This window comes from Solea solea, chromosome 13 (assembly GCF_958295425.1).
Source record: "Solea solea chromosome 13, fSolSol10.1, whole genome shotgun sequence".
NCBI classification, from domain to species: Eukaryota; Metazoa; Chordata; class Actinopteri; order Pleuronectiformes; family Soleidae; genus Solea; species Solea solea.
This window is the reverse complement of record NC_081146.1, coordinates 25,960,657-25,976,532: the sequence shown is the minus strand read 5'-3', so window position 1 is coordinate 25,976,532 and position 15,876 is coordinate 25,960,657. Positions and strand designations below refer to the sequence as shown.

The window sequence follows — 15,876 nt, the reverse complement described above, 5'->3', positions numbered from 1 at the left end:
CCAAACATCAGAGTTTTGAGTTGTCAGTAAAAACTCTGAGGTCGATGCTCAGATCCTGTGACAGTGACAAGACAGTGTTTGATGATTTTACACTGAGATGATTAAGTGAAGTCACAGAGATTAAAGACACATTTTGAAACTGGGATTTAATCCTAAACTGTTGTAAAAACATGATGTAAAACAACATCAGTGTGAAAATCATCCTGAGCCACAAACAGAACCAGGGATTTTCACACAGTTTATGAAAAATCATGGGGGAAAAAAACTGCTGCGAGAAAAACGCTGTCAGCTGTGATTTACCAGTGGGTGGCGCTGATGCATCAACTGAAACAAGAAAACAAACAAAAACAAACAAGACTTCTACCTGCAGCCGATTCTTCTCTGATGTCAACATAATGATCTGCTGTTTCCATGGAAACAAACACCATCAGCGTTGATTCACATTAACATTGTAATGATATGGATTCATAATAAAAATCATTATTGTGCTGATAACAATCACCTGGAAATCATAAAATGTTCAAATTGCAGCCGTCATTATTTCTAATTCTATTTTGAATGATATTAATTTATCAATTTTGAGCACTTCCTGTAAGAAATATCAACAGCAACAAACTTTTCACTTCTGGGCAAAAAAAATATTCAACCGAGAAATTCAAAACCAACGGAACTGTCGCTTTAAGAGGACAGGTGTGTCACGGACAGGTGACGGCGGGGAACCCGGAAGTGGAGAAGTTAGCGAGCGAAGGCGGCCGTTCAGACATGAACGTGAGAGAAAGAACAAACGACAAAGAAGGAAAAGAAGCAAAAGAAGGAAAAGAATGAGGTGAGTTTAATTTCTGTCTCCTTAAAAACCGGAAGTGAAGCAGGCGCGCGTTTTACCTGACTTACTGTGAGTCTTTAAAACATCTTTGAAATAAAATGTATCTTTATTATTATTATTATTATTATTATTCTTGTTAGTGTTGTTATTATTGCTCACAAAGAGTGTGTTTTTCTGTGTAGAGACACCAGACTGAAGACATGAGACAACGTTTTATTCTTACCAGTCTGACTGTGACAGCAGGTACACACACACACACACACGTACACACACACACATACACACACACACACACACACACACTAAACCTGCGCGGCCGCATTCCCTTCCGCACACTCAGTACTGAATGTGACTCTGTGATGCGTTCACTGACTCACAAAAACACTTTTGTTATTGTTCAAATTCATATTCTCCATTTTGTTCTCATGTAAACACTGGAACAGCCACTGTGTTTACACCAAGGTAATCAAATTAAAACGATCCGAGTAAGACACAGAGTGAACCATAATCAGATTAAAACGATCCGAGTAAAACACAGAGTAAACTCTAATCAGATTAAAATGATCAGAGTAAAACACAGAGTGAACCATAATCAGATTAAAATGATCCGAGTGAGACACAGAGTGAACTATAATCAGATAAAAAATTATCAATCAATCAGATTAACCACTTCTTAATTATTTTCTTATTTTATTGGTGGTTGGTATATGTTTATAATCTTTTAAGGGCTTATTATAAATGAATATTTGTTATTATTATTTAATTAGGGCTGCACATAAAATGTTTTTAAATCAGTCAATATGATTGATAATTAATTATTGTCTGCTCCCATCTAGTGGTTGGAGGGCAAAATACAACATTAAACCTTTACTATCACCATCTTTTTCACTTTAAAAAAGTTGTTTGTGTAGTTTACAAACTTCATACACAAGTACAAGAAGAAATTATAATTAATGGAATGACAATCATAATAATAATAATAATAATGATTATAATAAAATACAATAAAAACAATTGCAAATTCTCCTAAACGTCTCATGTGTTGTATTTAAACATTTTATCCCAAATGTTTACGATTAATATTTATGAGTCATGGCTTAATATCAGTGTTTTGTCCGATACTTCAATTATCTACAGATATCAGTCGGATACAGTCAACCATGACTCAGCTAAAATGAGATGTTTAAATATTGACAGTGTGTGAGTTTTACATCGACTCGTCCTTACAGGTAATTCGCAAGTGTTTTAGCGAGTTATCAAATTCTCCTGAACATAAGACGTGTACAGGCCTTTAGTCGTATTATTTATGGACATTTGGACATTTTATCGCAAAATAATATCACTTTTTTGTCCGATACCTGGATTATCTACAGATATCGGTTGGATTCTGTCACTTTACATCGTTACAAATATCATCCCTAATATTTATCTTTTTAATCTAATATTTTAACTTCTTATTTAACCCAGGGGTCACCAACCTTTTTGAGACCGAGAGCTACCTGAAGGTTAGAGAATAATATGGAGGGCTACCATATTAACATTTTATGCAGTTTACCATTTAAATGATAAATATTATGCATTCAATTGCATACACATTAATTCCAGTGCTTACTCCTAATGATTATCACAGTTTTTATAAACAATATCAAGGACATTTTACTCAGTGATCATATGGATACATACAAGTGAGGTGAAGTGAAATGAGCCCGCGGGCACCTCGTTGGCTGCTCGCGGGCTACCAGGTGCCCGCGGGCACCACGTTGGTGACCACTGATTTAACCAGTGGCGTCGCCCCCTGGTGGTTGAAGTGCTACTGTGTTCGTCTCTGAGTTAAACTTTGACTCCTCCACTCTTCAGGCTGGCGTAGGACGATAATAACTGTTTATTATAAGAATGTGTTTCCTCCGGAGTGAAACGGAAAGTGTGTGTCGGTGGAATCACCTCAGTGTGACATCCGTCAACAGCCACAAAATTCAAATTTAATTGTATGAAAATGTGGCCGATTATCGCTTTAATTATTATCTCTCATGCACGAGCAACGAGCCTGAGATAATGAACAAATTAAAAAGCCGTTTCCATCGCGGCTCATTTTCTTCAGCAGAACGAACGTTTCTTTCTTTTTCTCGACACTCGCCGATTCCTCGCCGCGGCGACGCTGTAAATACTCCTTTATTTATCGTCACACATAAAGTGCAGAGCAGTGAGCAAGTGCGGCGCCTGTGATTGTGTAATTCTGTTTTTGTCTACAAATACAATAAATGCCATGAAAAGAAGCTGAGCCGCTGATCTATGAGCTCCACTCGGCCCAGGACACTTCCTCTCTGCTCAGCTCATTAATCATTTGACTTTTCACAAATATATTGCTTCATTTTTTTTGGTTAAAGGAGGTCCAGAGTTTTCCAATATAGCTGGTGATTGTTGGACGCATATTAAAGTGTGCTGGTAAATGTTTATGGTGCAGGTGTGGGAGATTGATTCAAAACAAAGTTAAATGCTCAGTTGTTTTTATTAGAGGAATACGTTTGGTTTGGGGTTTTGCTGCACTGACAATAACTGAACACAGTAACACGCAGATAGACGTCTGTCAAGGAAAGAACAGATTTTAGCCACTTAAGAAAACACTTGTGTGATAGAATCTATGTCAGTTTAAGTCCACAATGTTTTAAGAACATGTTCACATCTTTATCTCACTGTTATACAGACTTTTCCAACAGGAAACGGACGTTTGTAAACCACTCACTCTCCCACACCAGAGCCCATAGAGAAAATCAGTGATTTTAACATCACACACACAGGAGTTGTTGATCCACTGCTGCCTCCATCACTACGTACAAATGTCTTATTTAGTCAAATTCGGCATTTTAAACCCTTTCTTCAGATTTACCTCAGTGACACAAAGTGACCACATGAGGCAGCAGAGGACTAGCAGCTCCTGTGTCCCCGTGAGCTAAAATCACTGATTTTCTCTATGGGGTTTGGTGTGGGAGAGTGAGTGGTTTACAAACTTCCGTTTCCTCCTCAGTGGCATTTTTTAGGTTTTTTATTTTTGAAGTCTGTTGTATTTATATTGCAGTCCTCCTCTCTTTGGACGTACTGGCTCAGGAACAGGTGCAGATCCAGTTCCAGAAAGACCCAGTCCTGGTTCAGACTGGTACAGAGATCGTGTTCACGGTGCTGACCGTGTCTCAGGTCCTGTCCATAACATGGAAGTACAAAGGAGACGTGACTCTGGGCGTGTGGAGCGGTGGGAATCCTGTGGTCGATACGGTGCCACAGTTTGAAGGCAGGGTCACCCTAGCGGCCAATCAGCTCCGGATCGGCGGAGCTCAGCTCCGAGACGCCGGGAATTACTCGGTGATCGTGATCCCAATGTTCTCCACGGGGATGGTCCAGAACTCCAGATCAGTGCAGCTGAGGGTGTTTGGTAAGAGACACTCATGTGTGTGAGTTCTGTTGTCATGGAGATGACTTGGCAGGGTTGGTCCATGTGTGCAGAACAGGGAAGAGTGGATTTTAAAGGGATACTTCAGGCTTTTTGAAGTGTGATGTATGAGATGCAGATGCACAGTGAGTGCTGACTCACTGTGTCAAAGGGACCACTTGAGACGTGGAGGTGGAACAAAAGATGTTAAATTGTCCGTATTTATTTATTTATTTATTTATTTATTTATTTAGAGCTTTTCTGGTCTGGATGACCCCTCAAAGCTCACCCATTCACTCACACATCGACATGTAGACGAGAGACAACTCACCCTACCACCTACAACCCACCAAGGCTGCGATGTCTTTAACAACATGTTCACGTCTTTATCTCACTTCACTAAAACCTCTTTGTATTCAGGGCCTTGAATTGACACACAGCTAATAAAATATACGTCAGCTTAAGTCTACGATATCTTTAAGAATGTGTTATGTTCATGTCTTCATCTCACTGTGAGACAGACTTTTCCAACAGGAAACTGAAGTTTGTAATCCACTCACTCTCCCACACCAAACCCCAGAGAGAAAATCACTGATTTTTGCATCACAGCACACAGGAGTTGTTGATTCACTGCTGCCTCCATCACTAAGTTCAGATGTCTTATTTTGTGACTTCAGCATTTGAAATCTTTAGTTCAGATTTTCCTCAGTGAGACAAAGTGACCACACGAGGCAGCAGTAAACCAGCAGCTCCTGTGTCCCCATGAGTTAAAATCACTGATTTTCTCTATGGGGTTTGGTGTGGGAGACTCAGTTTCCTTCAGTTAACTGTGAATCTTTCATTCTTTGTGTCTTAGTTGGCAGACATCTTATGCAGATGGCCTGCAGGGGGCGCTCACAACTCAGGACACTTAATAAAAAACAAGAACTATCAATTTAAAGAAGAACAGAGGTGTAGTAAAGAGACCAGAGGGAGTGAGTCAGTGTGGGAGGTGTGATGAAATTAGTGACCCATAGGAGGCGACGTAATATTAATGAAAGGAGAAGGCGGCGGTGAAGCCTGCAGGCTCGGTGATTTATGCTAATGTAAACTCGTTTGTCGTGCAGAGCTCGTGCTCTTACATGTTTGATATTGTCACCGTGTAAATGTAGCATTACATTTACATACATTCATTTATATTCAGAGCTGTAATGGAGCCGCGCGACTGAGAGGCTCTTCATGTTCAGTCGTCCACCCACACCTTCTCTGTTAGTGTCAGCAGCAGTAACAGAAGTACGAGCAGCAGTAATGGAAGTAACAGCAGCAGCAGTAACAGAAGTAACAGCAGCAGCAGTAGTAGTAGCAGCAGTAACAGCAGCAGTAGCTACAGCAGTAGTAGCATCAGCAGCAGTAGTAACAGCAGCAGTAGTAGCAGTAGCATCAGCAGCAGCAGTAGTATCAGCAGTAGCATCAGCAGCAGTAGTAACAGCAGCAGCAGCAGTAGCATCAGCAGCAGTAGTAACAGCAGCAGCAGCAGTAGCATCAGCAGGAGTAGTAACAGCAGCAGTAGCATCAGCAGGAGTAGTAACAGCAGCAGTAACATCAGCAGGAGTAGTAACAGCAGCAGTAACAGCAGCAGCAGTAGTAACAGCAGTAGCAGTAGTAGTAGCAGCAGCAGCAGCAGCCGTAACAGCAGCAGCAGCAGCCGTAACAGCAGCAGTAGCATCAGCAGCAGCAGTAGCAGCAGCAGCAGCAGTAACAGCATCAGCAGCAGTAGCATCAGCAGCAGTAGTATCAGCAGCAGTAGTGTACATATCAACATTATCTCTGAATGCAGATGGAGCTGCTGTGATCCAAAGGCTTTTCTCTCTTTCTCTTTTTATTCTTTTTTCTTTCATTTTAATCATCCGTCCCTCAGACGCAGTGGCCGGAGTGAGTCTGTTTGTCCCCTCGGTGGCGGTGGAGGGTAAAAACGTCTCTCTGAGGTGTCGGTGGACGGCCGGGACAGAGACGTCTGTCCAGTGGGGGAAGGACGGTGTGGCGGTCACCGCTGACTCCAGGATCATCTTATCTGACGACGGCTCTCTGATCATGGACCCGTCCAGACGAGCTGACACTGGAGAGTACAAGTGCACCGTCAGTAACCTGGTCAGCGCCCAGACCGCCACACAGACTCTCACTGTCTACTGTGAGTTCACGGCACCACAACTTGGACTTAACTTCGCTAAAGAACACGTTCAAGTCTTTATCTCACTGTTAGACTTTTCAACAGGAAACTGACGTTTGTAAACCACTCACTCTCCCACACCAAAGCCCATAGAGAAAATCAGTGATTTTAACATCCACTGCTGCCTCCATCGCTAAGTTCAAATGTCTTATATATAAATTCGGTCTTTGAAATCCTTTGTTCAGATTTACATCAGTGACATAAATTGACCACACGAGGCAGCAGAGGACCAGCAGCTCCTGTGTCCCCGCCAGCTAAAATAACTGAATTTCTCTATGGGGTTTGGTGTGGGAGAGTGAGTGGTTTACAAACTTCAGTTTGTGAGATAAAGATAAAGACGTGAATGTATTCCTAAAGATGTCGTAGACTTGAACTGATTTTATTCCATGAATTTTTTGTTAAGTTGGTAAAATCAGTTTTTTCTTCTGAAATATAAGCAAATCTGTCTTTTTTAAATTTTTCCCTTTTTTACTTTCTACCCTAAACATTAAAATAATTGCATGCTCATATTTCACTGATCAAATTCACAAGTTTAAACGTCAAGATCAAAATTTGAGTTGACATCTGGGATAATGATAATGATAACAATAATAATAACAACAACAACAACAACAACAACAACAACAACAACAATAATAATAATAATGATCAGTTCTGTCATTATTCAAAGCAACATAATTATCACTTTTCTGTTTTTTAATGTTTCTGGATCCAGACGGACCAGACACTCCGGTCCTGACCAAGGACTCGCCCAAGGACTGCGTGGGCGGGGGGGACGTGCTGGTGGGACAGACGGTCCGTCTCACCTGCACGTCCGCCTCGCTGCCTCCTGCCCTCTTCTCGTGGCAACGCGACGGACAGACGGTGACGTCGGGACAGCCGGACAGCGGCGTCCTCAACCTGCAGACGTCGTCCACTGACGAGAGTGGACGCTACACGTGCACGGCCGCGAACAGCGTGACGAGCGGCTCGTCTGAGCAGGACACGCTGCTCAGCGTCGTGGGTGAGTCACAGTGATGATGATGATGATAATAACACAATCATTTACAATATCATGGTGAAGTTTTATTTTTGCCCCTCCTGATCAGACCAGCTGTTTATGTGAGCAAATTAAAATTAATACATACATATTTTAATATAATAATACAGTCACACATTGTGCTATTAATAAATAATGAGATAATACAATTGTAAATATTGTGATGATGTCACTCTGACCTCTGATTTAAATGAAACACATGAGTTTTCATGCCAGGAATGAGCTGATGTGACGAAGCCATTTGGTTTTGGACTCTGTCTGTCCTTGTGTCCTCGTGTCTCAGACTGATTGTCCTCGTCTCTTGTCTCAGACACATGTCTCAGTGGAGGAGAAGTGGCCGGGATTGTGATCGGAGCTTTTCTGCTCCTCGTGATCCTCGTGCTCCTCATTGCACTCATCGTTTTCCTTATACGAAGGAGGAGGGGTGAGTTAATATCATTATTATTATTATTATTATTATTATTATTATCATTATTATTATAATACTAATTATAATTAGTATTATAATAATAAGTGGTTAAGGTTTTATTATTGTGAGTGAAATGATGTGTTTTTTCTGCAGAACATCGGAGACACAGAGACACCGTGTTTGTCCACAAATCCAACCCTGATCCTCTGACTTTAGTAAGTACAATAACTATTTATGCTTCGTGAAAGTCGTGTGGTCACTTTGTGTCACTGAGGTCAATCTGAACAAATGATGTCAAAAGCCGAATTGACTAAATCAGACATTAGAACTCAGTGATGGAGGCAGCAGTGGATCAACAACTCGTCTGTGTGTGAGTGTGTGTGTGTGATGTTAAAATCACTGATTTTCTCTATGAGGTTTGGTGTGGGAGAGTGAGTGGTTTATAAACTTCAGTTTCCTTTAAGTCTTACGTTGTAGACTTAAATGTTATTATCCGTTTTGATTTGTTTCTGCTGCAGCTACGATTTCACTTTATTTTTTCCACATATTAATACACATATTCCACATTAAGCCTGCAGAGCCTCGACCTGTGAGGGCACTGGATCGGCGTCCCGACCCCCCCCTCCACCACTCTGACACACACACTCACACACCGGGACACTTCTACACCGCGGCACACGAAACCCACGGCAACGGACCGACGCTGCTGCTGAACAGCCTTCAACACTCGGACTCGCACAGACACACAAACGGACGCCTGCACAACAGCATCGACAACCCGGCGTTCACACACACAGAAGCTCAGACCACAAACACGCAGCAGCAGCAGCATCAGCAGCAGCATCAGCAGCAGCAGCAGCAGCAGCAGCAACAGCAGCAACAACAACAACAGAACCCCAACATCCTCATCCAGGCCGGGACACAGGGAGGAAACCCGGCGCCGGCGCTTCAGCTGAGCCTGAACACACTGCCACAGACCACACAACACAACAACGCACAGTTACCCACAATCCACCTCAACCTCAACTCCTTCTCCGGCAGCGCTCCACAGACGCATGACGCAGTGAGTAACCAAACACAAGCAAACCCCGCCCTTTTCCTCCCTAACGGCCGCGTCGACACTGGACCTGTGCCGACCACGTTCACGCACGTCAACCGCAACAATGTCACGCAGCAGAACGCAGACACGCAGACGTACGAGGACACCCCGGCACGTCACCGACGCGCTGAGAGACGCACCGCCTCCCCGAGCTCCGCCCACCGACAGATGCCGTGGGATCAGGTCAGAGGGACGCCGTCGTATCCAAGTGGCACGCTTCAGAGACGAGCCCTGTCACCAGAGTTCATCTCAGACTCTACGGACTACACCGCCCAATCAGTGCCACGGGAGGGAAGAGCGGCAAGCAGAGCTGACCCCCGACCTCCGAGACAGGACGCCACGGCAACGCGGAGCCGATCAGCTGATCGTCGCGGCGCCAACAGCGGCATTGAAGCTCTGTTTGACACTTTACACGACAGGCTGAGGAACTCCCGCACACAAGGGCGGAGCCATCAGCAGGGAGAGCCCGGGCGCCACGATGTCGCCAGGCAGGACGCCACACGTAGACACACCCCCAGTGAGCCACAGCAGCAGCAGCAGCAGCAGCAGCAGCAGCAGCAGCAGCAGGTGTCAGCGGGGCTGAGTGGACCTCACAGCTCAGATACCAGAGCGTTGGCTGATCCTAATCACCTTCCCCAAGCCCACATGTCACAACCGATCCAGAACCAACCACAAGCCCCGGCCGCGCACACACAGCCTGCTGTCACACGCGCTGCCAACAACGCTCGCCAAACTGGCGCTGCTCCACTTCCTGTCCACTCTCATCCCAGTCACCTGACCCAGGCTGCAGTGACGGCCCACACTGAGCGGGCTCGCACGTTTCAGAGCCGCAGACAACAGACGCAGGCTGCGCTGCTCAGCCCGGGACCACAGACCCGGACTCCTGCCGCCGCCGCCTCCGCTCAGCACGCTCATGCCCCTCCTCCTCCCCCCGTCATCCCCCTCACTCAGTTCCAGACACTCCCCAAAGAGCGGCATCAGCACAGATCCCCGGGCAGAGCCCCGCAGGCGCCCAGGCCTCCCGTCAACATCCCGCTGAGTCAGCGGAACCTACACGTTCAACGGCAGCACCATCCTGTGGCCACGCCCGCCAACAGACAGCACCGCCCACCTGGACATGTGCACGTCAGTCCACACAGGAACGCCCATCATGCCCATCACGCCCATCACGCTCATGCCCGCGGCCACGGAAACCCCGCCCACTTCACCAACCCACGACAGGTGAGTGACACACACACACACACACACACACACACACACACACACACACACACACACACACACACACACACACACACACACAAATGCTGTTTGAATGTGTGAAAGAGGATTAGGGCCAAATGTAAAAAAACAGCCTCACTTCTGAGATTAAAGTCACAATTCTGACTTTTTTCAATTCTGTAAATGTCGTTTTTATTTTATGTTTGGACATTCATTCATTCATTCATTCATACAGAAGAGGATTAGGGTCACATATGAACTTTTTTGGAAAGAAAGTTTAAAAAGTGGGGATGTTTTAGCAAAGTTAAAAATGACTGACTGCACCTTAAATGTTTTTCTATGTCTTTCATCCACAGGCTCAGAGAGGGAGACCACGGTGAGGACAGACATCAGCACACAGAGACACAAGCACGACTGTCCGTCTGTCTCACTCTGGTGTCTCACTGCCTCAGATACAGCAGGGACAGAGACAACAGAGACGACAGGGATAGAGACAGAGACAGCAGGGACAGGGACAGAAGAGATAGACAGCAGGAACAGAGACGACAGGGATAGAGACAGAGACAGCAGGGACAGAAGACATAGACGGCAGGGATAGAGACAGAGACAGCAGGGACAGAGAGAGAAAAGATAGACAGCAGGGACAGAGACAGAGACAGCAGGAACATGAAGTATTGATATTTCCGTGCCTTTTGTTTACAGTTACTTTGCACTTGTCAGTGAAGAGGATTCAGTGAACTATGAATGGATGACTCTTATTAATGAAATGCTTTAATGAATGAATGAATGAAGCTTGAGCTGCTGTAGCAGCATAAAGTAAAGTGTCTGTCTGTGCTGGGTCACAGACGTTTCATTAAAGGGACAGTTGTGTGTTTCTGTTAGGTACTGACATATACTGCAGCCTGAGCTGTGTGCGCCCCCTGCTGGTCACCTCCTCCACCAAGAAGCAGCACAAGAAAGATCTACATCAGTTTAAGTGTACGATGTCTTTAAGAACATGTTCACGTCTTTATCTCATTGTTAGACAGACTTTTCCAACAGGAAAGTGAAGTTTGTAAACTACTCACTCTCCCACACCAAACCCCATAGAGAAAATCAGTGATTTTAGCTCGTGGGGACACAGGAGCTGCTGGTCCACTGCTGCCTTGTGTGGTCACTTTGTGTCACTGAGGTCAATCTGAACAAAGGATTTTAAAAGCCAAATTAATAAAATAAGAGATTTGAACTTAGTGATGGAGGCAGCAGTGGATCAACAGCTCCTGTGTGCTGTGATGTTAAAATCACTGATTTTCTCGATGGGGTTTGGTGTGGGAGAGTGAGTGGTTTACAAACTTCAGTTTTCTAGGTGCATCTTTAGTTAAATTTAGTTTTTGTTGGCAGCCATAGTTCTAGTTTTATTTAGAGCGTGTGTCTGTTTATCTGGCTGGTTTTCAGCAGCAGGGGGCGCTCACAACACTCAGACCTGTGTCAGTGCATCACACAAATTTATGTCATTGTTAATTTTTCAGATTATATTTTTACAGGTTGATTTTGTCTGTTTATTCTCAGGGATTTAATGATGAAAATACTTTTATAATATAATTATTTTTTTATGTCTTAAAGGAGAAGGCCGGTGATATTTAATGTTTTCATATTAAACATGAACACATGAATAATCAAACATGAACTGATGCTACTGTGCGTAAGTGTGTGTGTTTCTGTTCTGGAGATGACACTTTGTCTCTGTAAAAAATCCATGTATTAATTATTCACTTATTTAAAAGACACCTTTTATACATCAATTGCTAAACAATAGAAAATCTCTTTGTTGTTTGTTAAAAAAATAAAAGTATAACATTCATCAAAAAAAAAAATCAGAAAAAATAATCTCATGAGTTAAAAAATTTAAAATAATCTCCTTAATCCAGTAATAATGAGTCTCACTTTGTTGCCCCCGCTGGTCACATGTGGTCACTGCAGCCGTGCTGAGAACAACAAGGTCAGTAAAGACATCGTCACTGAACTGAACTCCTGTGAGACACGTGTGTCCAATGTCTTCTGAGTGACACTCAACCTGTGTGTGTGTGTTTGTTGTATTTGTGATTTGTGAGGACCAAACATTGTAAAAACACTTGAGAAGTGAGGACATTTTAGCAAAGTGGAGACATTTTGGCTGGTCCTCACTTTTTATGGGGCTTTTTGGGGGTTAAGACCTGGTTTTAGGGTTAGAATTGACTTTAGGTCACTGCAGGTTAAAGGTTAAGGTAAGGGGGCTAATGAGTGCTTTATGTCTATGAGTATGCACACGTGTGTGTGTGTGTGCCTGGTATTCTTTACGTTGCAGGGACCTAAATCTGTTTACACAGTCACATTATGGGGACTTGTCTTCTTCATGGGGACAAAAATCAAGTCCCCATCACATAAATCATGACATTTTAGGGTGAAGACATGTTTAGGTCAGGGTTAGGATTAGACCAGCAGTAGTTATGGTTAAGGTCAGAGTAAGTCTCAGTAAATGAATGTGAGTCATTGCGATGTCCTCTGAAGTCAAGGAAACCTCTCTCTGTGTGTGTGTGTGTGTAGAAAGAGTCTCTGTGGGAAATGAAATGAAACTAATTTATGATGAAACTTTACCCACCAGAGCAGACCCAAAAAAAGAGACTGAGTTTTGTGAGTGAGTCTGGATTTATGTCTCCGTGTCTCCGTGTCTACCACAGACTTTTTTAAACGTCCTTGAGAAGGACAGCGACTCCCCAGCAGCTCACTCACTGTACATGGCTCTACATGAGAGAAAGCGTCTGAAATGTAAATCATGAGCTGGAGCTGCAGTGACGGCAGCCGGGGGGATCTGTGCCTCCTTATCCCACCAGGGGGAGCCATGAGAGAGGATTTATTTAGGTTATCTATTGATCTTTTTTTTTTTTCCCTCCACCTCAGGGGTTTCGCCATCTGTGCATGAAGGAGGCTGCAGAAATAAAAAGCCTGAAGGAAGGTGAGAGTTGTTTTTTTTAACATCTCCAGTGCAGAAGAAAAAAAAAACCCACAAGGAACAAACTCTTTTTTTATGAAGCAACCAACAAAATCCTTAAATATCATAGCTTTAGATGCTTAAAGGGACAGTCATTCCTCTAAAGTGTGGTCGTATATACATATATGTATACATACACTTCATGCTACAGATCAAAAAATGCCTGAATAAATGTATTTTACACCAAACCCCATAGAGAAAATCAGTGATTTTAACATCACACACACACACACAGGAGTTGTTAATCCACTGCTGCCTCCATCACTAAGTTCAAATGTCTTATTTTGTCAATTCGACATTAGAAATCCTTTGTTCAGCTTGACCTCAGTGACACAAAGTGACCACACGAGGCAGCAGTAGACCAGCGAGCTTAAATCACCGATTTTCTCTATGGACTTTGGTGTGGGAGAGTGAGTGGTTTACAAACTTCAGTTTCCTGTTGGTAAAGTCCGTCTCACAGTGAGATAAAGACGTGAACGTGTTCTTAAAGACATCGTAGACTTAAACTGATGTAGATTTTATCTTTTGTTAAGCTACTGCTGCCTCGTGTGATCACTTTGTGTCACTGAGTACGAAGGATTTCAAAGTCTGGCCATCCATTTTCACTAAGAGTGAACTGTCCGTCATAAAACTAACTCATAATAATAATAATAATAATTCTGACTAATTAGTCAGAAATAGAAAGCAGAAGTATAAAGGCAATTCACAGGCAATACATCTGACTAAAGATCTAACTAAAGATCTGTGTGAAGCGACACCCGCTTGGTGCTTTCACACACACTCTGACCTGTTTCCTCGACAAAGACGTGGCATTTCTCACATTAAACGCTGTGGTTACTCTTACGCATCTAAAAATGTTTCCCCATCAACTCACAAACAAACATCTGTGAACATGACACTTCCACTTCATTTTACTGCCACTGTAAATAATAAAGAAAGAGGAAACTTTGAAAGTAAATGTGCACAGATGTGTTTGTGATAATCTTTTCGTGGGAACATGAAGAGATGAAATCTTTATTTAAAAAAAAAACACGGCGACAAAAAAACACAGCAGAAAAGTGAAAGGACAGAAGAGTACTCTTTGTTGTTGTTCTGCTTCATCTGTGTCCCCCGAGGACACTGGTTCACCTTTAAAGGGACAGGTTAGTGGCTTTTTTTGAGCTGACTGTGATGTGAGCGCCCCCTGCTGAACAGACAGAGGCTCACTCACTGTGAAAACATGGCTGCCAGCGGTGGGCGTGAGGAACAAGAGATTTTAGCCACTTATCAAAGGTCTTGGCTAATAAAATGTCCTGAGTGAGACTGAAGGTTTTGTCCATCCTGCTCACGGAGACAGAACTCAGACTTAAGTCCAACTCAAGTTCTAATTTCAAAGAATTTTAAGTACTTTTTAATAGATTTAATTAATTTCTGTTGTAGGAAGGAGGAGCAGAGGAAGACCATAGAGACGTTTCACAGATGTTGTGAAGGAGGACATGAGGACAGCTGGTGTAACAGAAGAGGACACAAGGGAGAGGACAAGATGGAGGTGATCTACTGTGTTGACCCCTAAATGGAGAAGCTGAAGAAAGACAAAAGGGAAGAAGGGACTGACTGCCAAATAATGAGCAGTTCTAGACATCCACCCCCAGATTGTCTGTCAAATAGTGACCTATTCTAAACATTCTCAAACAATTGACTGCCAAATAATGAGCTGTTCTATGAGCTCTTATCTATATCAGCCAAGAGATTGACTGCCAAATAGTGTGCTGTTCGAAACATACTCAAACTGATGGCAAACAGTAGGCTGTTCTATAAGTCCAGCAACATACTGGCTGCCAAATAGTGAGCTGTTCCATACATCCACCAAGAGATTGATTTCAAAAGTAATGAGCTGTTTTAAAAAATTGCCAAATAATGACCCATTCTCTATATTCACCAGTTGGCGTGACAGAGGAAGACACAAGGGAGAGGACACAAGGGAGAGGACACAAGGGAGAGGACACAAAGGTGAAGATGAAGGTAAATAATAAAACAGCCTGAATTCTGGGATCAAAGTCACAATACTTAGATGTAATTTTAAAAATAACAGCTGTGATTTCCTTATCACAGTCACACACACCCACACACACACACACACTGTGACTGATGCTAAACACACAGTGATGTCGTGATGATTCCACTGTTGATAAATCACTCGCTCTATATATAGACGCGTTTATATACTGTACGACTCCAGCTCATACATGACGATGTGTCCTGGTAACAGCTGCTGCGTCAGGCTGCTGTTTGTGTCCCTGCTGCGTTTACACGTGTGTTTACACGTGTTTACCCGTGTTTACACGTGTTTACACTCAAACACGTTATTATATGAACACATGAGTGAACATGTGTTCATGTAATAACTGGACCTGCTCATTATGTCTGAACAGCTCAGGCCTTAAAGTCAAAAATATCTTGAACATGTTGAGAATTGTTTTGATTGACGAACCCATCGATCGTAATGAATTTATATTTATGTTTTATGTTATTTTATTTATCTTCTTTTTTGAGCGCCCCCTGCTGGCCCACTTAACTAAAGACTCACCAATCAGTGATTTTAACATCACAGCACACAGGAGTTGTTGATCCACTGCTGCCTCCATCACTAAATTCAAATGTCTTATTTTTTC

General features: G+C 43.2%; 1 protein-coding gene and 1 long non-coding RNA gene across 3 annotated transcripts; both read left to right on the top strand.

Moving 5' to 3' along the window:
• Positions 1-715: 715 nt before the first annotated feature.
• si:dkeyp-97a10.3 (mushroom body large-type Kenyon cell-specific protein 1) lies at positions 716-11,985 on the top strand. Of its 2 annotated transcripts, XM_058648636.1 has the most exons (9): positions 716-826; positions 1,006-1,066; positions 3,897-4,247; positions 6,142-6,411; positions 7,166-7,453; positions 7,800-7,913; positions 8,052-8,113; positions 8,470-10,218; positions 10,575-11,984. In XM_058648636.1, exons 2-9 carry the CDS (start codon positions 1,024-1,026, stop codon positions 10,596-10,598), a joined length of 2,901 nt encoding a protein of 966 aa, XP_058504619.1. In that variant the 5' UTR covers positions 716-826; positions 1,006-1,023; the 3' UTR covers positions 10,599-11,984. The 2 variants fall into 2 exon arrangements, with proteins under 2 accessions (XP_058504619.1, XP_058504620.1); XM_058648637.1 differs by lacking the exon at positions 6,142-6,411 and having other exon boundaries at positions 10,575-11,985.
• An 800-nt stretch (positions 11,986-12,785) lies between these two features.
• Positions 12,786-15,613, top strand: LOC131471861 (uncharacterized). Its single transcript, XR_009242036.1, has 3 exons — positions 12,786-13,189; positions 14,645-14,753; positions 15,147-15,613. It is a non-coding gene; the product is annotated as an uncharacterized LOC131471861 (long non-coding RNA).
• Positions 15,614-15,876: the final 263 nt, after the last annotated feature.